General features: G+C 41.8%; 1 protein-coding gene across 2 annotated transcripts in view; it reads left to right on the forward strand.

The window, feature by feature from the left end:
* The first annotated feature begins 615 nt into the window (after positions 1–615).
* Positions 616–23609, forward strand: part of MARCHF3 (membrane associated ring-CH-type finger 3) — a 72548-nt gene continuing 49554 nt past the window's right edge. For both annotated transcript variants that reach the window (XM_035569401.1, XM_035569402.1), the window contains exon 1: positions 616–843. Coding sequence is in view for 1 of the 2 variants with exons in the window: in XM_035569402.1 (XP_035425295.1) it covers positions 745–843 (99 nt within the window). In the remaining variant the exon portion in view is untranslated. The remainder of the gene's footprint in view (positions 844–23609) is intronic.

Below are 23609 nucleotides of genomic sequence, written 5' to 3' on the forward strand. Positions count from 1 at the left end.
ATGTTTCAGGGAAGCTTACCAGGGAAAGTGACCCTTCAGTTAATCCATAATCTTTGTCATGTCTACAGGTGTGACCTGGAATTCCCTCCCTCCCCAAGCAATGTAATTGTTTTAGGACTGTTAAATGGTTTTGGTAGTCACTGTACAGCAGTGGGATTTTGCTATGTATTTGCATTAATCTGGCATTACCTGTATTTGTATTAATCTGGAATTACCTTTCTTCATAGTAGCCCATATGATGCTTTCTTATGCATGTGTTTTGGGATTGTGGCTGAAACAGCCTGGCTATTACTGAACAGTGCCTGCACAGTCTTGAGGCTTTCTCTCTTTCTTTTTTTTTTTTTTCCCCATTCTGCCCCCTCAGTGAGGAGGCTGTTGTGGGGATGGCTGACCTGAGCTGGCCAAGGGGTTTTTCCATGGCATATACCATCATGCCCAGCAATAAAACTGGGGTAGAGGATGGGGTGAGGGTGTATTCTTCTAAGGTGGCCACTGCTGGGCATTGGTCTGCCTGTGGGAAGTGGTGAATGATGGCTGCCTTTGCATTGGTTCTGTTTTTCCCCTTTTCTTAATTTGTTAAACTATCTTTATCTCGATCCATATGCTTTCTTGCTTTTGTTCTTCCTGGTCTCTTTGCTGTCCTGCTGTTTATAGTTGGGTTGGGGATCAAGCGAGCCGTATGCCCCAGTGCCAGGCTGTTGGCCAAGGTGATTCCACTGCAGCGTTGTACAGAGGAACTGGAGAATGGCAGCCTTGGTTTGGTCACCCAGGAAGACGCCGCTCTCTCTGATTGCATTTTTTCCTAACAGGAGAGAAGGTGGTGTGGATGATCATTTAGTCTGGGTAAGGTAGAAGGCTCTTCATTCTTCCTTTGAGTGTAGAAATGTAAGTCATTAGCTTGGGGGGATAGGAAGTGCATTGGGTTTCTTTGGGCCCTGTGCTGCGATCCAGTGCAGCCTTGGATCTTGCTAGACTCAGCATCACCTGGGTGTGAAACAAACTTTGTTTTCCTTTAGTCAAAGTGCTGCCAGAAAACACAAGCTACTTCTGTCCTGTTTCTGTTCTGTAAAGTGATGTAAATGGATGACAAATAATGTATGTGTTAATTTGAATGGTATTCTACATAGTGTACGTATGTGTTTCCTAATGAAGAATAACTAAGTTATCCCTTTGGTGTGTACCACAGTGACACTTATTATTTACAAAGAATGCAGCAATTCGGAGTAACTGTGGTTATCTAATCAATTCATGTTTTGATTCCCGTTGAACAAACACCAGAGCCTTAACTCATGTACTTAATAAGAGGCTGCAATGAAAGAGTAACTAATGTGATCTGTCTTACTGAGAAATCTATCTGACCAGGGAGATGTCTGACTGACATCTCTTTAATCTACATCAATGGCTTCATTTTTTTCCCACTTTTTAAGTGGGAAATTTGACTGTGTCTTCTGGCCAATTCTGTTTTCTTTTGTGCTCCCATATGGAACAGTCTTCATGGCATTGTCCTCAGAAGGTTCTTGTTTTCCCTGTCCCAGACCCTTCTGGAAGACAAACACCACAATGTCTGTAAGAAAACTTACTGGCTGTTAATGACACAGGAAGGGAAATTGAAAGTAGTTTATATATTCCACTTGGAAGAGCTATCCTTGACCATTTGTGCAGTAGTTCTCAACATCAACTGTATATCTTTGGAGCTGGCACTCCACTGTAATTAAGCAACAGGTCTCTCTCATAAATAATCACTGCAGCAATATAAGGGGTGAATTAAGTAGATGTGAGCACCTTTTACATAAATAAATTTTCTTGTTCTCCTCCAGCTAGTCTCTTGGTTTTTTTGTATGTGGATTATAAATGCTTTAGGACAAGAGTTCACCTATTTTTACTGTTTCAAAAGTACTTCATACATTAGCACAACCAATAACAAATAAAAAGCAAATCATCTTTGATTGTAATGCCACTGTTAATACAGAATAAGTAGTTGTGGCATTCCACAGGAGTTCTGTTGTAATTTTGCATGTGATGTACTTGTTATCACAAGCTGCAAGGTTCTGGAAAGCCAAAACAAAACCAGAGATAATCAAGGCTGGAAGTTTGCACGTGCACTGTTACTCATTACACTGTCAGTTAATAAACTCCTTCAAACCAACTGAGTATTCTGAGACCTTGACTTCATATGTTACCAGGAGGAATGTCAAAGCTAACAAAGGATGATGGGCAGTTCTGCAAATGGTAGTTTTCTCTTTCTGTCTAGAAATTTGAAAAGTTGCTGAGGAAAAGGTGAAGTAAAGCAGGACGTGGTTTGGCAAGAGGGAGCTCATATTAATGCTTATCTCCTACCCTAGGTGCCTAATGTTTTGGATAGTATACTGTGCTATCATTTAACCTGGAAAAGGGATGACTGAATTCCCTCTGGACTGCTGATTATTACCTTTAATATTCAGAACGTTTAAGTAGCAACATGTAACTACAGAAACATTGCATTTCTGAGAAATACAACTTCCAAGGCTGTTCTCTTAGCTTCCCTGCAGCCTGTGTTTAGTGGTTGCACTGGAAAAGGCTAAGAGTAGCTAAAGTTTCACTGAGGGAGTTTATAGCCTGATGTTGTCTACAGCGGATTGGTTGTAATATGTATGTTCTCTCTTATATACGTATTCTGTAGAATAAATTTATATAGTGATCTGTAACCAAGTGAATGTAGTTTTTCTTTTCCCTTTCTCCTTTCTCTTTTTTTTCCCTTTCCCCTTTTCTCTTTTGCCCTTTCCCCTTTCCCTTCTCCTTTTCCCTTTTCTCTTTTTCCTTTTTCCTTGTCTTCTCCCTTCTCCCTTCCCTGTTCTCCCTCTTCCCTTCTTTTCTCTTTTATTCCTTGCTCACTATAATGAAAAAATGAAATCATTATCCATTTCCCTTCCTTTCTGTAGTTACTGGTAGACCTAAAAATAGCTTTGGCTTGATGCTGTTTGTCACTAGGTTAGTTTTAGAAAGGAAATCCTTTGGGACAAAATGTTAGTACTGGTCTTAGGATTCTATGTATTTCTCAGTGGCAGGCGTAATGGTAAAGAATACTTGCAAGATTCTTTGACTTGAACCATCAATCCTGGGCAATTTTAGAGCTGGGCCTTTAAAGAGAATGTTATCAAAGTGTCATCCAACAGGGACCAGGGGTCTTCTGAGCGTTTGTAAATAAGACAGTTCTATTTCAGCCACACAGTTGACAGTATAGCAACAATTAAAAAATCTGCAAGAACCTCAGCAACAAGCCCTTAACCTCAGTGTTCTTGCACCTGTGCAAAAAAAAAAATGGTTTGTGGACAGCGAGGCAGATAGGCAGACATAGGATTTACTGTCATAGCAGCTGCAAGTTACAATACAAATGGTCCAATATGTTCTGCCTCATTAAATGAGCAGTTTGGTATGTTATGTGATCCAGATGGTCTATTAAGCAACAACTGTAACTCCTCCCCTTTCATGTCTGTTCATTTTTGTGCTTCCTGCAGGAGCAGCCATCAGAGAGCCTAGCACTAGAGGCAGTGCGGGCTTTTGAAGGGGGATAGGAAATCATGATCAGAAAAGACTCTCAGAAAGCTGTTAATTAGTATAAGAAGAGATCCTGTGAACAAAAGCATACTGTTCTTTTAGGAGATATTAAATTCTGATTCTCTCTGATCTTACTATCAATTTATCATGGCTTTATAGATAAATGTGGGAAACAGCAGAAAGTAAGCATTTCTGCCCTGAACAGTGGCATATGAATATTGCCAGCCCCCTGTCCTTTCCTCTTCATGTGACAAAGGAAATTGCGGGGACCGAATGTGAGCCCTTGCAAATTTCTTTCCAATATGCAAAGCAAAATTCTGGGTATTGTTCCTTTTCTAGCCTCTTTCAGTTCTGAAACTAAAGCTTCCAGGTGAAAAAATAAGGCTTCAGATATCAGACACGTGGCTTCATCCCAAAACAAAGTGGAGGAAGCAGGTAAGAGCAGGATGGCATGGAGACTGGTGTTTAACCTTAGCAGCAGTGGATATGAACTGTGCACAGTGAAATTCCCAATAGAAAGGAAGGTCTTTTCTAGAGATAGTTTGGATGTGATCTTGTAACACTTGTTTTACTGTGGATCTCTGTGCAAGTCAGATCCACACTTTCCAAGAAGCACTTTATGCATTATTACATTTGACAATGTAGAAGAGATGTGGATGAGCACTTAAACCTGCTGTTTGCTTTGATACTTGCTAGGAAAGAGACATTTGGAATTCTAGTAATTAGTCTACCTTCATGTTTCTTAATGCAGGTATATATTTAAGGTACCAGATACTTTCTCTTTTGACTTTTCTCCTCACGTGTCCTTCCTTATCTCTTAAACTGATATTTTTATAAATATTGACACTGTGTTCTCTGACTTAAACAAAATTTATGCTTTCTCACTTGCTTCTTGATTCAGCAAAGACACGGAGATAAAGCTGCCTGAAAAGCACTGGAAGTATCTGAGATTTCAGGGGCTTGATGACAAAATCTTAGTTCTGATTTTTTTTGCATGCTGCTTTTAGGCACTTTTTGCTGTTTCCTCTCACTGCATGAAGCTTTTATTTGAGGTTCTCAGTGCCTTTCACTGTGTAGCACTGGTAAGTGTTTTACAGTCAATTCACTGAACAATTTTTGATATCTTTTGTGACATCTTTGCCATATGGGCATAGATGATTGATCATCAGCGGTCAACCTTCCTGCTATTTTGCCAAGGAGAACAGCTGAGATTAAAATATAGCCTTGTCCTGAAGGGTATGTGATCGTGCAAGATTTGGGCAGTGCTATGCTAGCACTGGGTTATGATGCTTGGACATATGTATTGCAGGACTCATGTATAGTAAGTACGTGGTGCTCTGAAGTGCAGCCAGCACAACTGGTGACAAATTGTCCTTGCAGTTTGACAGAGCCCTGCAACTATGTAATCTGATTTATTTTTAAACTTCAGTTGTACCAAGTATTGCTGCTGTGGTAGCGTAGCCCATGGAGAGAGCAAGTGCAGTCCAGCAGTGAACACAGGAAACTTGGCAGCCAGGACTCCCTGTTCCTGCCCCTGCCATTCATTCTTTGGGCACATAAGAGGAAGCCAGGCAGTATTTCTTTCCACCTGCTTTATTATTTGTAAAAGAAAAATGATTGCCTTGAAATGATTATTTGAGTAATATATTAGAAATTACATCCTTTCTTGGAAAGGAATGGTCAATTTTCATGCTATGTATAATATCAGTAAACTAAGCGATGTTGTTTTTGTCATGGCTGGGTTGAAGAGTCAGCATCCTTCTGAAGTCGTACCAGGTATGCTAATTTCCTTCAGATAGCCTGCATGGCACATCTGGTTGCCAGTGATCACCAATCACTAGATTTTCCTTGATGGCAGCCAAAGGAAATGGTCATTCAACTTTCCTCTAGCTTTGCATTTTACTTTCCTGTGCTGATACAGTTGTGCAGTTTGTTCCTTTACAACACTGCTCTGCTGCATCAGTCTTCTTCCTAAAATTATCGTGATCAAAGCTTCATTTTAAAAATGAATTTGAAAGGATCATTATCAAGGATAGCATAATAGTACTTGATTTTCTGAATTTCATCAGATCTCAGTTTATTCTTATAGTTGTATGAATGTATTCTTTTCTCCAGAAAAAAACATGTTTTTACTTTTTCCCCAGATCTGGTTTGGTTTTGGTGTGTTATTGTTGGTTAACTACCTTTTCATTGTCTTCCTTTTCATTTATCTGCCTTGCTTTGTGACCTGCTTCCTCTCCTGCTTTCCTTTATCTTCCTCTTCTCTCCTGTCCTTGCTGGTCTCCTCATTCCCATCCCTCAGGGCTTCTTAGCATCAGACGCTACCAGCATCTCTCACTTCTGACTCCAGTAATTCATGTTGGCTAGGCGAGCACTAGAGGGAAAGGCTGCCTGCAGAGACTTCGCACTGCATTTTTCATGCTGACAAAGAGGTTCTTCAGATGAACATGGCATTCACCTGTAAAGTCAACTGCGTATACCATAAATAACAGGAGATCACAGAATCACAGAATCGTCTAGGTTGGAAGAGACCTCCAAGATCACCCAGTCCAACCTCTGACCTAACACTAACAAGTCCTCCACTAAACCATATCACTAAGCTCTACATCTAAACGTCTCTTAAAGACCTCCAGGGATGGTGACTCAACCACTTCCCTGGGCAGCCCATTCCAATGCCTAACAACCCTTTCAGTAAAGAAGTTCTTCCTAATATCCAGCCTAAACCTCTGCTGGCACAACTTTAGCCCATTCCCCCTGTATCACCAGGCACGTGCGTGTCACCAGGCACATGGGAGAATAGACCAACCCCTACCTCGCTACAGCCTCCTTTAAGGTAACTGTAGAGAGCGATAAGGTCACCCCTGAGCGTCCTCTTCTCCAGGCTGAACAATCCAAGCTCCCTCAGCCGCTCCTCATAAGACTTCTTCTCCAGACCCCTCACCAGCCTCGTCGCCCTTCTCTGGACTCGCTTGAGCACCTCAACGTCCTTGTAGCAAGGGGCCCAAAACTGAACACAGTACTCGAGGTGCGGCCTCACCAGAGCCGAGTACAGGGGGACAATCACTTCCCTAGACCTGCTGGCCACACTGCTTCTTATACAGGCCTGGATGCTGTTGGCCTTCTTGGCCACCTGAGCACACTGCTGGCTCATATTCAGCTGACTATCAACCAGTACTCCCAGGTCCTTCTCTGCCAAGCAGCTTTCCAACCACTCGTATCCCAGCCTGTAGCTCTGCTTGGGGTTGTTGTGCCCCAGGTGCAAGACCCAGCACTTGGCCTTGTTGAACCTCATACAGTTGACCTCAGCCCATCACTCCAGCCTATCCAGATCCTCCTGCAGAGCCTTCCTACCCTTGAGCAGATCGACACGCACCTAACTTGGTGTCGTCTGCAAACTTACTGAGGGTGCACTCAATCCCCTCATCCAGATCATCGATAAAGATATTGAAGAGGACTGGACCCAGTACTGAGCCCTGGGGGACTCCACTAGTGACCGGCCTCCAACTGGATTTGACTCCATTCACCACAACTCTCTGGGCCCGGCTATCCAGCCAGTTTTTAACCCAACGAAGCGTACGCCAGTCCAAGCCACGAGCAGCCAGTTTCTGGAGGAGAATGTTGTGGGAAACTGTGTCAAAAGCCTTACTGAAGTCAAGGTAGACCACATCCACAGCCTTTCCCTCATCCACTAAGCGTGTCACTTTGTCATAGAAGGAGATCAGGTTCGTCAAGCAGGACCTGCCCTTCACAAACCCATGCTGACTGGGCCTGATCGCCTGCTTGCCCTGCAAGTGCCGCATGATGACCCTCAAGATAATCTGCTCCATGAGCTTCCCTGGCACTGACGTCAAACTAACAGGCCTATAGTTCCCCGGGTCTACCCTCCGACCCTTCTTGTAGATGGGCGTCACATTTGCTAGCCGCCAGTTGACTGGGACCTCTCCTGATAGCCAGGACTGCCGATAAATGATGGAAAGTGGCTTGGCCAGCTCCTCCGCCAGTTCGCTCAGTACCCTCGGGTGGATCCCATCCGGCCCCATCGACTTGCGTACATCCAAGTGTTGTAGCAGGTCGCCAACCATTTCCTCGTGGATAGTGAGGGCCACATCCTGCTCCCCATCCCCTTCCACCAGCTCAGGGTACTGGGTATCCAGAGAACAACTGGTTTTGCCGCTAAAGACTGAGGCAAAGGCGGCATTAAGCACCTCAGCTTTTTCCTCATCCCTTGTAACTAAGTTTCCCCCCGCATCCAGTAAAGGATGGAGATTCTCCTTAGTCCTCCTTTTGGTGTTGATGTATTTGTAAAAACATTTTTTGCTATCTTTACCAGCAGTAGCCAGATTGAGCTCCAGATGAGCTTTGGCCCTTCTAATTTTGTCCCTGCACAGCCTCGCCTTATAGTCTTATAGTCTTATAGCCTTATAGTCCTCGTGAGTGGCCCGTCCTCTTTTCCAAAGATTATAAACCCTCTTTTTTCTCCTAAGCTTGAACCACAACTCTCTGTTCAGCCAGGCCAGTCTTCTTCCGTGCCGGCTCGTCTTTGGGCACGTGGGAACAGACCGCTCCTAAGCCATTAAGATTTCCTTCTTGAAGAGTGCCCAGCCTTCCTGGACTCCTCTGCCCTTCATAACCACCTCCCAAGGGACTCTGCCATCAGTGTCCTGAACAGCTCAAAGTCAGCCCTCCGGAAGTCCAAGACAGCGGTTTTACTGGTCCCCTTCCTGGCTTCGCCAAGAATAGAGAATTCTACCATTTCGTGGTCACTCTGCCCAAGACAGCTCCCGACCACCACATCTCCCACCAGTCTGTCACTGTTTGTGAACAGAAGGTCTAGCGGGGTACCTCCCCTGGTAGGCTCTCTAACCAGCTGCGTCAGGAAGCTATCTTCCACGCTCTCCAGAAACCTCCTAGACTGCTTTCTCTGGGCTGTGTTGTGCTTCCAAGATATGTCTGGGAAGTTGAAGTCCCCCACAAGAACAAACACTGACGATTTTGCAACTTCTGCCAGCTGCCTGTAGAACTCCTCATCGTCTCCTCATCCTGGTTTGGCGGTCTATAACAGACCCCCACCTTGCCCCCACCCAGGATGCTTGCCTTGTTGGCCTTCCCACTGATCCTAACCCACAGAGACTCAACCTTATCAGTCCCAGCCTCAAGTTCCACAACATCAAAACACTCTCTAATATAGAGAGCCACACCACCACCCCTTCTGTGCTGCCTGTCCCTTCTGAAGAGCCTATAGCCAGACATTGCAGCACTCCAGTCATGAGAGTGGTCCCACCACATTTCCGTGATGGCAACCAAGTCATAGCCTGCCTGCTGCACGATGGCTTCCAGTTCCTCTTGTTTGTTACCCATGCTGCGTGCATTAGTGTAGATGCACTTCAGCTGGGCAATTGCCTTCTCCCCCGGCCTTGCCATTGTTCCCCCTGGCACAGCTCCAACAGGCCTTCTTTCAGCCCCCTCCCCCTTCTTACCTAGTTTAAAGCCCTCTCAATGAGCCCTGCCAGCTCCTGGGCTAGGATCCGTTTTCCCCTTAGAGATAGGGACCCGTCTGTGGCCATCAGGCCGGGTGCCGAGTAAAGCACCCCGTGGTCAAAAAAAACAAAATTTCTGTGTTGGCACCAGCCTCTGAGCCACGTGTTAATCAGGTGGGCTTTCCGTGTCCACTCTGTACCCCTCCCTGCTACTGTAGGGATGGACGAAAACACCACCTGTACTCCCGCTCCATCCACTAACCGTCCCAGTCCCCTAAAGTCCCTTTTGATAGCCTTCAGGCTTCTCTCTTCAATATTATCACTGACAGCCTGGACTATCAAAAGCGGATAGTAGTCAGAGGGGCGAACCAGGTTGGGAAGCTTTCTGGCAACATCTCTGACCCCGGCCCCAGGGAGGCAGCAGACTTCCCTATGGGTAGGGTCAGGCCAACAAATAGGGCCCTCTGTCCCCCTGAGAAGGGAGTCGCCTACAACAACTACCCTTCTATTTTTCTTGGTGGAGGCAGTCTTGAGGCGTGGAGTCGACTTCCTCGCCCTAGGTATCCTCCTTGGTAGACTTTCTACCTCATCTTCACCCACTGGTCTCTCAAGCTCTAGGGCCTCAAACCTGTTGTGTACACGCACCTGGGAAGGTGGGGGCGGTGGGGGGGGTGTTGCCTGCGAGGTCGAGCAGGGACCTGTCTCCATTCCTCCTCAACTCCTAGGTCCCCTCCCTCTGCCCGTATACCATAAATAAAAGGAGATAGCGATGTGGTCTTAATGTCTCAAACTTTCACAGGCAGAGCTCTTTAGCAATATATAAAGAATGTTCCAATTACACCCAGAAAAATAAATAAAAGTAAATTGAAAGAGCTCACCATTTATCTCTCTTGTTTAGCTGAAAAGCAACAGAAGGTCTCTGCAGTTTGAGGCAAATCTGTCAATGATTATCCATGCAAGGTAGGTTTGGTCTGCTCCTTGAAGAACTAAAGATGCTTACAGAAGGTATTGATGTGTTTCTTGGGTTCAATGTACACACTCTGCAAGAACAGGCTGGCAAGATGGCAACCAGTTCTGGAACATTGCAAGGCTGATGAGTAAACCTTTTCCGGTAGAATATGGAAGAACCTCATCCTGTTACAAACACAGCAGTAAAAAGAATTTATTTCATTACCCAGCTGAAAAAAAAAATCTTTATAGCTGTCTGCTTCTGATAAAATCCAGTTGTGGATCTGTGTGCCTTTCCAGAGTGAGGAGTAGAAACATAAACATGATGTCTTTTATGTTCCAGTGTGTTCGTGGATCCAGGCAGTCCTCTGTACAGAACTCACTACTATGTAGTGACATACTGCACAGTGACACCAGGCGAAAATGTGCCATCACAGGACAGGGATTTGGTCAGCTAGAGGGGAAGCCCTCAAACAAACATAAGTTCTCTTGGCAGTCCTTCTTCTGTAAAGAGGGTTGTGTACCTGGGCAACTGCTTGACATGCTAGGTCTGCCCTGACCTCCTGGTAGACTCCAGAACTACAGTTAGATATGTGGGACTTTTTACTTGAAGGAAGGAACAGTGCAGGTACGAAGTAATAACACTCTCTTCTCTAAGGCTATCATGAAGAGACATTAAATCCTTATATGGAATAGTTAGGCTTTTGTTTCTAATTTGTAGGTTTCATTATTTCCTCTCAGCACATGTGTAAGGTGAGTTCAAGATGGACAGGTCATTGAATTCATTATCCCATTGGAGCAAGTACGGGAAAGATTGTGGCATAAAAGCAATATTTGACATGTTTTTGAGGCTCAGTATTTTCTTACTGCATTTTGAATATAAATAGATATTAAATGATTTTCAAGTAATTATCTGGTTACCAAATCTCATCTCCATATGTCTCTCCTCTTACCTTGTATTGACATCATGATGCATATATCGGTACAGAGGACACAAGCTCCAGAGGACAGGTACAGAGGACACAAGTTCTCCTGCTCCAGCAGGTACAAGCCAAAGTATTATGGGTACTACTGTACTCTGATCCAGCTTGGCCAATGGTCACTCAACACAAATTGTTGAAGCATATGACTGACTGCCAACAGGGAGGTAGGAATTCTATTTGGAAGGGGCTTTGAGTTGTTTACAGAACAATAATAACATTCGTAAATCCTAGGTTTTAGAATTGTAATTATAAGACATAAGCAATAGGATGCATGGGATGATGCTTGGTTACATATGATTATGGACCTCTGACTGGACGTTTGTAGTAGATCTATAAAGAGCCAAAGGTGTATAAATTAGCCTTGCACCATATGTGGAAGTAAAAATAATTGCATGCTTGTATTGACTGTCCTGGCTTGGTAGCAGGAAAAAAGCCATTTCATTACACTGTAGGTGCTGGATGCAGAACCAGAATTCCTCTTTAATACTTAGCAAATATTTTTTATAGAACTGTTCGTGTTTTCATGGGGAGTTAAATACACGGCTTCTCTGTATTCCACATAGCATGAATAAAACACCACTGGCAGAAGTTATAAATCAATTTGAGATGGTAGTTAGTACATGGAGAAACCTATGGAGAGTTATGCTAGCTTAGTGTATTAAGCATGCACACTGCTAGACACATTTGTCCCTCTGGGGAATGTACTTAACAAGGAATGTAAGACAGCACTAATGAATATGGGGGAAAGAAGCAATAATGGAAAAAGCTGTCAGCTGTTAATTTTTGTTATTTAAGGTAGACAATTTTATACCGTATTAAAGATTTTTAAAGTGTTATGCAGTAATATAAGGATGTTTAAAATTGTATGTGAGGATGCTGTGCTGTTGATGTGAGCATTTTCTTGCCAAAATAATTTTCATCTTCCCTTGTGTGTTACATTTTATGGGTTGGTTCACTTTATTGGTGCTACTGGCAGCTCTCCAAACCCTGTGCTCCATCCAAAAGAAGCAGCCAAAATGAAGCTGTGCCAAACCACAACTATTGCAGTGTTGGTTTGTTCAGTTTTTTTGCAGGTATGATTTACAGTATTTAGCAGGCAGTCATTTCCTGATATTCACAGCAGCAGCAGATCTTCAGTATATATGCTGACACAAAAATAAATAAAAAAAAAAAAAAATGAAAGGGCCCAAAGGAAAGTCTTGAACCTTAATATCACCTGTATCTTAGATAATGTCTGAACCTGGATATACCCCATGACTGTGGGTGTTTTCTACTTTTGTGATGGAAGTAAACAGATTTTTGAACTTTTGCTTGACTTGCTTTTTTAAGAAATCTCATTTTCCTTGTCTTTGGTAAGATGGTCTCACTTGTAACCTAGGAAAAAAAAATATCACTACCTTAAGCAATATCTTGCTCTTCCACATCTCCATCACACTGCTACTGTCAAAAAATCAGTGAGATAGGAATGTGGATCAATGGTGGCATATTGTAAATGTATTTTGTAATATGCTTATTTTTAAAAATAACTTTGAAGAAAATCATGACAGTTTTTGTCAGTTTGAGAAAATCACAATATGTGTTTACATTTTAGCATTTAGCATTTGTGGATTATTTTATTTATATGATGTTTTCTGATCTAAGTTAAGAAAGGAAGTAAACGTGCTAAAAACAGATACATGAAATTGAGGAAAGTACCTCCAAATAGAGGTATGAGACTTAATTCACAGACTGCCTGCATCTTCACAATCATTCTGACAAGCGCTAAATGGCAGTATGTTACATCTACTTCTCAAATAAGTAATTACGCAGAGAAGTATCACTGGTGGCTCTAGTCCAGTGTTTGTATATAAAGTAGCAACAGGGATATGAATAATTTAACAAAACACCTTTAAGCAGTGTGATTTTTTTTTCTTTTCGAACACTACTCAAAATTGAAATTGTAAATGCTTTCTCTCGTGTTTTGAGATTAAATATCTAGGTATATTAATACCTCTTTTGTTTATTGTTCCCATTGTGCTTTTTATTTTTATTTTAAGCATATAACCTTAGATAAAGAATGTAATCAGTAGTCAATATCGACAGTGGTCCATGCTTCATCTTTTTATGCCTTTTATTAAATAGTTTATCTTAAATCTGGAGGCAGTGTGATATGGCTACATCTTGGTACCAGACTGTAGGTGAAGTGAACCAGACTGTAGAATCAGCAGCCTGATTTCTGGCAAGTTTCTAGATCCCTACTAGCAGCTGTGGCCTGAGAAAGGACATTTTTTTCCTGTTTTACCAGACTTATCGTGGGTTATAACCAGCCCAAGCAAGCAGTGTGAGTGAGAGAGCCCAGACCAGAATTTAGAGCTCTCCCTCTCCCTCTCCCTCTCCCTCTCCCTCTCCCTCTCCCTCTCCCTCTCCCTCTCCCTCTCTCTCTCATTTTTACTGAGGTGTCACTGAAATATTTATCAGCTGGAGTAAGAGTTTGGTCAGCCTCTGCTTACAAGGAAGAGAGTCTTTCACACAGTTCTCTGTGCACTTTATTTCCTTTTAGAAGCTATTTAGATTTAAGAAGTCCAAACTACTGTTTAACATCCTTTCCCCCTCTTATTTGTTTGGGTTCGTTTATAAAAACATTATAGTCAAGGTAATTTTTTTAGTCCTATGAGGATTCCTGATTCAGAAGCAGAGAAGTCAAATGTCTAATATTTCTAAAAGCAGTGATAAAAAACTGTAATGGTGACAAAGCTGGTTTTTTTTCTACATGAAGAGAGACACTGAGTGCATCAACACATTGTCCTGTCATTTATGTACCTTTTTTATGGGCTCAAATCCATGCCATCAGCCTTGCATGTCAGCCCTAAGTCTGGATAATTTCTGTCTTGCCTTTAGTCTGTTTTTCCGTGGAAACACTAACATTTTTCGTTACAGTAGCAAGGGGCAGAATTTTTCAATTGTGTTAAAAGTCTCCTGACTTTCACATTTAGCTTCTGAAGAAGACAAGTGCTTGTGTGGGAGGGAGGGAGGGAGGGAGATAACTTTTTGACATAGATTTATCATAATTCTTCCTCAGTCTGCAAAGACTGCTTTTCCTGTGTGATGAGATCAAGGAATTACACTTTTCCAAGCCCAGTTCACACCTTCCCTGTGTCTATGTAAGGTACTAAAGCAGTAAGGACTTTCTGGAGTTTTTAGAAACATGACAGCAGCTTCTAGCCTGAGGAGAGGTCAGTCATTCTCCTGCCTGTCCCTCCAGCTCATTGTGTCCTCCTCTAACACCACCAGTGTGAAGATGCCATTAAGCTGAAGCTAAGTCAGAAGAAAATGCAAGTTTCTGGTTGTTTCTGGTCATTCACAAGGAATAATGGTTCAAAGCAGCCTAGGAGAAAGCATCATGCTGAAGATCTGTCCTCCCTCTGGCCACCAGAAAATTGCGCGATGGAAGAGGAAAGGTGGAGAATAAAGGAAATGGTGTGTGTTTCAGTAGTGTTGTGGTTTAGCCCGGCTAAACCATCCTCTCCGGGATGGGGGAGAGAAACGGGAGAGTGAAGTCTGTGAGTTGAGATAAGGACAGTTTATTAAGACAGGGAAAATAATAACAATAATAATAATAATAATAGTATTAATAGTAATAATATGTACGAAATAAGTGATGCACGACGCAATTGCTCACCACCCGTTGACCGATGCCCAACCTATCCCTGAGCAGCCGCCCCCCCACCCCGGCTAGCCACCCCTATATATTGTTCAGCATGACGTCAGATGGTATGGAATACCCCTTCGGCCAGTTTGGGTCAGCTGTCCTGGGTCTGTCCCCTCCCAGCTCCTGCTGCATCCCTAGCCTGCTCGCTAGCAGGACAGAGCGAGAAGCTGAAAAGTCCTTGGCTTGGTGTAAGCACTGCTCTGCAACAATTAAAACATCAGCATGTTATCAGCGCTCTTCTCATTCTAATCCAAAACATAGCACCCTGCCAGCTACTAGGAGGAAAATTAACTCTGTCCTACCTGAAACCAGGACAAGTAGTCATATTATGATGTAGATTTAATTTTTCCTAGAAAACTTTCCTTTCTAGATGGCGGTTTATAAGAAAGATTTCAAAATTTAAAATAAAATAAAATAAAATAAAATAAAATACAATAAAATAAAAATAAGAATCTACTGATACCGTATAAACTGAATACTTAGTATCTTGTTCTTTTCCTAAAGCTAGATGGTGGGAAAGAGGCTTAACTTTACAAATATTTACATACCTCTGAGCCGATTGAGCCCCTTTATTATTAGCTGCCACTGCTTGTAGCTCTTCTGTATATGGCGTATATGTGAAATGGAAGGAGAGAATAACTGGCTGTGGATAAGAGGGGAAGAATATATACCCTGCAAAACAGAATCACAGCACAGACAGGCAAAGTGTAAGCTTGAGAGAGGGGGATGAACAGAGAAAAGAGGGTATGAAAGGGAAAAATCTAAGGGGAAAGCATGAAACATACTGAATTAAATTGGGGAAAAAGCCACTCAAAAAAAAAATATATATATATATATATGGCCAGCAGGAGTAGGAGTGAGAAATACGAAGATGATCGAGTAAGTTACGCAATTGTCTCTGAATTAAAAAAAAAAAAAAAGAAGTCTTACACTATGTTGTTCAACAAGGTAAAAGAAACATTTAAACTTGGAATTCTTTTAAGGATTTTTTGTCCTTTAAATGAAGAGCAGGGAACAGGAACAGCAGCAGAGATGATCTAGGTTTTTCACAAGTTTACTCCAGGCTTACGGGAAATGAGGGTCACTCAGTGGTCCCCAGGTCACTCAGTGGTCCTAGTATTCAGTAGTCCTCGTGCAACTGTCTTGATAGTAGTTGGGGTTGTTTGCAAGCACCTTGTTGTTTGCAAGTTGGGGTTGTTTGCAAGCCTGTGTGCTTTCGGAAATGTTGAAGTACAACAATGCTCAGAGAGAGCCTCTCCAGAAAAGGGGAAAATTCATCACTACATTTCTGCTTATCTGCTGGGTGGGGATGTTGTACAGTACAACTGTATCTCACTGTCCATTTGAACTAGGTTTTGACATTCACCAGGTGCTGGCCTATCAAAATCGGGAGGGAAAGCATTGTGCATGGCTACTGTACTTTAAAAGAACAAAATATTTTTGCCTTGTATCTGGGATTTTTCTCTCCTTCTTTCAAAGAAGTAAAAGGCAAAAAATAATTAAGTAAGAACCAGTAAGATTTCCAATTTGTATTATGGTATAGTCTCCTTATAGGTATACCTAGGAACCTTTCATCTGAACTTTTTATTTATTTTTTAATAAATAGCCATCTCCAGGTAAACCGTTCCTACTCACTGTTCTGTAGCTTTTGCACTACTTAATGTTGCAGATTAGGAAATGATTAAGAGTGCTGTACACACACACTGTAGTCATGAAGGTAGATTATGGCAAGTGAAAGCTGCTGTCTAAACTAAAAAAAAAAAAAATTAAAATAGCATGAAGGTTAACAAGCTGTTCTTATGGAAAAAAAAATGTCTTTGGCCATGAGTAGTTACAACTTACTGCCTTGTAAGAGTGTTTGTTGTTAGGTGACAAGTGACTTAACAAATTGATTTCTTCTGGCCAAATTCCCATCATTCCCACCACCATACATCACCTCCTGAGTGTGTAAATTTATGACAGTGATTAAAATCAGGATGTTAACAGCTGAAGTTATCTGTACATCCTAGTGCTACGATATGGTCACAAGACATGAGACTCAGCACAGATTCATTCATTTGCTGGAAAATACACTTCTGAGGTTGGCCTCCAAGTCACAGAGCTGTCTGTGCTTTATATATATTGCCACCACATACGCTGGCTCAATGACTAGATTATATGGACGATAGAAAATGAGGCAGTAAATGAAGTCCTAATACATAAAGTAATTTTCTGCTGTTACTTATCTAGTACTGAAAGCTATGTTGACATTTATGTACAGTGGATAGGCTCTGTACAGTAGGGGACAAATCTCTCCATTTGTTGGAACTCATCTTTTACGGCATTAGTTAAAAGAAGACAGGTTTTGCAATCTTTTTGAAAAAAAAAATGTTACACAACTGTAAACATTGCACCTCTTTTAGAAGTCAGTAACTTTTAGCTGTCATGCAGCCATCTGTGTGTTATATTCACTGTGTCCAGCTCTGGGGCCCTCAGCACAAGAAGGACATGAATGTTTTAGAACGAGTCCAGAGGAGGCCACAGAGATGATGAAAAGTCTGGAGCACCCTTCCTACAAAGACAGGCTGAGGGAGTTGGAGTTGTTCAGTCTGGAGAAGAGAAGGCTCCAGGCAGACCTTATAGTGGTCTTCCGGTGCCTAAAGGGGGCCTACAGAAAACCTGGGGAGGGACTCTTTGTCAGGGGATGTAGGGATAGGACAAGGGGTAATGGCTTAAATCTAAAAGAGGAGAGATTTAGATTAGATATGAGGAAGAAATTCTTTAATTTAAGGGTGGTGAGACACTGGCACAGGTACCCCAGAGAAGCTGTGGATGCCCCATCCCTGGAGGTACTCAACACCAGGCTGGATGGGGCTTTGAGCAACATGGTCTGGTGGCAGGTGTCCCTGCCCATGGCAGAGGGGGGTTGGAATTAGACTGTCTTTAAGTTCCCTTCCAATCCAAACCATTCTGTGATTCTATGACACTGTGATACACATGGTCCTTCGCATGACGGATCACCTTGATTGTTATTGGCTACATGCTCAGCTGTAATAATGGGCTCCAAAATACACTGCGAAGCTTTGGGGTAAATTATGGACAGGGAAGAGATGTTGTGAAGAGGCCGAGAGCAAGTGGGGACACCTTGTTCAAACTGGCTAACATGGCTCATTCTGTCAGGATGTTATAACATAGCTCTGCTGTAATACTAGGGTACGGTACAAATGTGTGAAATATATGGCAGTGGGTGGGGGACCTTTCTTCATTTTCCTGTTTCTCGGTAGGAAGGAAAATAACAAACAATTATAGATGATACTGTAAGAGATCATAGAATCATTAAAGTTAGAAAAGACCTCCAAGATCATCTGGTTCAACCATCCCATAATGTACTTCCTCTCTAAGACAAAATAAGTTGCTTTCATCTTTCTGCCTTTTCATAGTACTCTCTCTGGCTATGCAGTTTTTTTAATGGACATAACACATTAACCGCTTCAGCTAAAGAAACACTGTGGTATTGATGACTGAAAAGGAGATAGGTCTTGGCACACACAAGAATCATAGAATCATAGAATGGCTTGGGCTGGAAGGGACCTTAAAGATCACCTAGTTCCACCCCCCGGCCATAGGCAGGGATGCCACCCACTAGATCAGGTTGGCCAAGGCCCCATCCAGCCTGGCCTTGAACACCTCAGGGATGGGGCATCCACAGCTTCTCTGGGCAACCTGTGCCAGTGCCTTGCTACCCTTACAGTGAAGAATTTCTTTACAGTGTCTAATCTAAATCTATCCTCTTTTAGTTTAAGACAATTCCCCTTGTCCTATCATTTTTTACCTGAGTAAAAAGTCCTTCTCCATCTTTTTTTATAAGACACCTTTAGTACTGAAAGGCCACAATGAGGTCTTCCCCAAGCCTTTTCTTCTTCAGGCTGAACATCTCCAGCTTTCTCAGCCTTTCTTCATAGGAGAGTTGCTCCAGCCCTCTGATCATCCTCGTGGCCCTCCTCTGGACTCGCTCTATCAGACCCACATTTTTCTTTTGCTGGGGGCCCCAGACCTGAACGCAGCACTCCAGGTGGGGCCTTACGACGGCAGAGCAGATGGGGACAATCACCTCCCTTGACGTGCTGGTCACACGTATTTTGATGTAGCCCAGGACGCAGCTGGCCTTCTGGGCTGCAGGCATGCATTGCTGGCTCATGTCAAGGGTTTCATCCATCAGAACCCCCAAGTCCTTCTCTGCAGGGCTGCTCTCAATGAGTTCTTCTCCCAGCCTGTACTCCTGTCTGGGATTGCCATGAGCCACATGCAGCACCTTGCGCATGGCTGTGTTGAACCTCGTTAGGTTTAGGTTGGCCCATTTCTCCAGCCTGTCCAGGTCTCTTTGAATTGCATCTCTTCTTTCTTTGGTATCAACTGCACCTCTCAGCTTGGTGTCATTTGTAAACTTGCTGAGGGACAAGAAGGGCCTTAAGAACGTAGGGGTAGGCAGCTTTAAATGCTCAGGTGACTGTGGCTCTACTAAAAGGGTGAAAAGCCTGTAAAGATGGAAAAAGATAATACAAATTTTAAGTGTTTAATCAAATAGGACAAGGATACAGCTAACTTCTTTTCCCTTTACTATATATATGGGCGCAGCACAGAGATCTTCAATTAATCTTTTTTTTTTTTTTTCTTTTTTTAATACTAGCACAAGAAACATCTCCAAAGTAAAAAAAGTTCTCCCACCTGGAAGAAGGTACTCCTTGGTTTCATCAGTACTGTCTTTTCTGAGGCACCTTATAACCAAACTCACCGAGCTGTTAGTTAAAACATCTGTGAGCTAGAAGTGATAGAAAACTTTCTGAGTTATTCAGAAGGGTGATGCAATTCACAGTGAATTCATTTTTCTCCATTTGAAAACTCTTATGGGAGTTTACATGCTTTAGAGTCTGTAGGCACAATTAGTCATTGCAGATGATTCACAGGTACATATTGCTAAGATTTTAAGGTACTTCATTTATAAAGCACCATAGAGAATGTTAAAAAAAAAAAAAAAAAAAAAAAAAAAGGACGGTTATCAGGGAAGCATATGTTTGTTTTTGAACTGCTAGCATCTAAAGATACCCAAGGAGCAGTAGCACAGGAATTGTTAAGTTGGGTTTAGAGGAAAAGAAGGAAAATAAATCCAGGCTGATGTCTGCTTGCATACATTGTTTTTCAGGTACAAAGTGTGGGACTGTGGCTTTGAGAACAAAGTATTTCAATTTGCTGTATTTGTTCTTTTAAAAATTCAGTATATGAAAGAAAATGCGTGATACACAGTCTACCAAGATATCTGGGAGAGAACAGGAGCTCATTCTGAGAGTGCTCTTTGTTTTTAGGCAAGCAAAACTTTGAAATCTCCAGGCACAGTTTTCATGCTAGGACTGTTGAAAGTCTGTTGAAGTAAATGTAGAGATTTTTTTTTTTTTTTTTTTAAGACAGAAATCACAATTATCGATAACTGAAGTATTTGAAAGGTCAAAGTTGAAGATGAAACAGAGAAATAATAGTGGTGTATAAAACTAAGCAAATCTGTCTATGTATAAATCATCTAATTATTGTCTGTTTTACTAAAGGCTCCATTACAGAGCATCTGCTTATGCAGTATGTATAACTGTGAAATTAACATTTCTTAGATGCTCAAAATTTGGGAAGGTAGGTAGAGAAAGAAACTCATTATGCTTATTTATTTACTTCAGAGTCTCTGCAAAATTGTATGTGTTTTCCTTTTAATTCTGTTTAATAGGGGTGGGAACATTTTAACAGTATGTGTTAATGAAAGGCTTAAACTAACTTCACCAGATGAACTTCCAGTTTTGAGGTGTCCTCTGTCATCTGGTGCTTGGTAACCACCTCATCTGCTCTGAGTTACAAAGATCTCCTGCTCTGGCACCTTTCTTAAGCCAATGTGAAAGGACTTGAGAAGGCATGAATCTGAAGTATCAGACAGATGAGAATATTAGATCCTCTCCCAGTAGGAAATAGTACCTGAAAGTAGGGGAGGATCTGTTTTATTTTTTTTTTTTTTACAGTGATCATTCACCTGTGTGGGGGAACTCTCTATTTGACCCTATAATAACCTTGCGAAACAATATTTTGGGAGTGCAAAATTATACAGAACTATGTGAAGGAGGCTTTGTGCAACGTTAGTACAGGCATATGGCTGTATACTCACGAGCAGATGCACAGACACAAATTCAAACAACACAAATGTTTGGGCTTGTTGGAAGGGTTTACTGGGCACAATGTCCTGTTTTTTCTTGAACAGGTAAATATTATACTACTGACCTGCTTACAGCTTTGTGAAACTGTTTGTAATTCAGTAAGTGGAAGAAGAAGCACCCAAAATGCAGCCCTTGTCCAGATGTGCTTCTAAGTAAAGCAACTATGTTTGGCTAAGAAGATCTCCCTGTAGGTTTGTGGAAGTGCTGAACAAATCTTCTTTTGACTTTACCTCTGTGGGTTCAGAAAAGTCACTTATCATGGACGGGCTTAAGCAAATGGGTTACAAGTACTTGGTGCTTTCTTTTGTGTCACACAATTGAGTGCACTTCGGCAGAACTGACTTGGGATATCTCAGAAAAGCAGAATGAATTCATAAAGGGAGATGTTGATAAATTGGTCATCTCTGGCCTTTTCAACAAGCAATGGTTAAGAAACAAAACAGTTTGTAGTTTGCCAATGCTAATCTGGAACTGCATCATAATTTGTAAACAAAATCCAGTTGCCAGGGACGAATGGGACTCAGTAGGTCAGGCTGATGGTTGGACTTGATGATCCTGAAGGCCTTGTCCAATCTAGATGATTCTATGATTCTGATTCTAATTTGTATGCCACCTTTTCCAGTATTCAAATTTTAATAGAAAAAGAGTAGTGAGCTGATCAAAAAATCTGTCTCCACAGCTTCTTGTTTAGCTACTCACTTTAAGAGTGCTAGGGTAATGCATCACATAGAAATCTGTTCTTCCATCTGCTGGTCTAATGATATGTTAAGCCATAACAAAACATTCATTCCCAAAACCTTGAAATTTTATTCCTTGTATTACTGACATTATGATCCATTTCCTTCATATATTCAGAGTGCTCTGCAACTTTGTAAAATAACTGCAAGACTGTGATGTTTCTCTTTTTTTATTTTATTTTATTTTTTCCTCTTTCAGTGTCTTCCTTTCCTTTTCCTTTTCCTTTTCCTTTTCCTTTTCCTTTTCCTTTTCCTTTTCCTTTTCCTTTTCCTTTTCCTTTTCCTTTTCCTTTCCTTTCCCTTTCCCTTTCCCTTTCCCTTTCCCTTTCCCTTTCCCTTTCCCTTTCCCTTTCCCTTTCCCTTTTCCTTTTCCTTTTCCTCTTCCTTCCTTCCAGCATTGTAGAGCAAAGGTTGTGGAATTGGTGCTCACAGAATGGAGGTTTATGTACATGCAGAAGGTCGTGTCGTAAGGCCTTGCCATGGGGAAGAAATTATTTTTCCCCAGTTATGTACATGAATGCCAAAACTTTCTATTAATATTCTTTTGGACCCAAGCGATCCAGTCCTCATTTAAAAGTTTCAAGAACTGGAGGCAAATAAAATCCCATGATAATAACCCACCGGTAGTCAGTGTCCCTTCTTTGAAAGGCCTCTTATAATGAGCTGCCAATACATCTTGCCATGTGCTTATTTGAACTGCTTAAGAGCCCAGAAATGCAAGTATATCTCTGTAAGCATTGCTGGTCCCTCCACATTTTAGCCTTTCTGCAGCAAGCTTTCTTTTCCCCCAGCAAAGACTTAACCCAACCCAAGTAAGACCTAGGGTCAGAAAAGAGTCTCACTGCAGAGAAGTTCTTCACCTACTACTGTAATAACACAACTCATCTTTTCCTCACCAATTTTGTTTTTTGAAAACATCTAGCCAAGCACAATCAGAGGTACCTCAATGAGTAATCAGATCTTTGCCATCTGTCCTCAGGGACATCATGCCTCTGTAAAGGTTGCTCTAACTCCATCGAGAGCTGGATCTGCTTATTCTGTCCCAAGCAGAGGCAATGTCTGCTGAGAGGTTGAAGATGACTTTGCATAAAAAGTGGATGCTTTCATTTTAAGCTCACAAAAATGCAAGGTGGTTTTTCGTGTTTAAAATCTTTTAAAAAGCAAGTGCACTGTCTTCTGAGGGCAGCATTCTGCCACAAACACTGAGGAACAATACTGACTCACTGACATTTTTCCGTCTTGGGTTTAAGTGCCTAATCTTGAAATGGGAATTTTGGATACTTATGAATTGAACCGCTAAGACAATGTCACAGACGTACTTTCTGTGTAATAAATATTACAATTAATTAGCACCAACATTTTTAGAACATGTGCAGTTCTTTATTTTTGTGAGTGCACAACTCAAGCAGTGGTAAATTTCTTTTCACTAGCAAATGTAGAAATATCGGTATGGTAAATGCCAACTTGAAGGTTGAACCAGATTATCTTGGAAGTCTTTTCCAACCTTAATGATTCTATGATTCTTGACTGGCAGGTGACTGACTTTTGAACAACATTACATTCCTACCTTTCCAGGTGTTTTTTAATTACTTCATTAATCAGATGCATTTGCAGCCTCTGCTTCCAGCTCACCTTCCCCATTGTATGCAAATACTATTGAAATGACTGCAGAGCAAAAGGAACAAAAAGCCGAGTTTGACAATTTTTTCTGTAAGATTAGTAGCTAAAGTGTTGTTGCAAATCTCTGAACTGAGGAAGATCTGCAGCAACTAATCTGTACTTTGGATGTAGCATAATATTAATTCTGACATTCTTTAACCCCACTTAAACTGTGGAAAAAACTGTTCAATCTGACTTACGACTGACATAAGCCATTTCTGGCTGATTTGGAATTTCTAAAGCTTGAGACAATTATAGTAAAGCTAACCACCAAATATTTGTTGACACAAAATAACTGAATGCCAAGTGAAGAATCAGATATATCATGATATTAATTTTGCCAACTGACACAAAGGAAC

This window comes from Cygnus atratus, chromosome Z (genome assembly GCF_013377495.2).
Source record: "Cygnus atratus isolate AKBS03 ecotype Queensland, Australia chromosome Z, CAtr_DNAZoo_HiC_assembly, whole genome shotgun sequence".
Taxonomy (NCBI): Eukaryota; Metazoa; Chordata; class Aves; order Anseriformes; family Anatidae; genus Cygnus; species Cygnus atratus.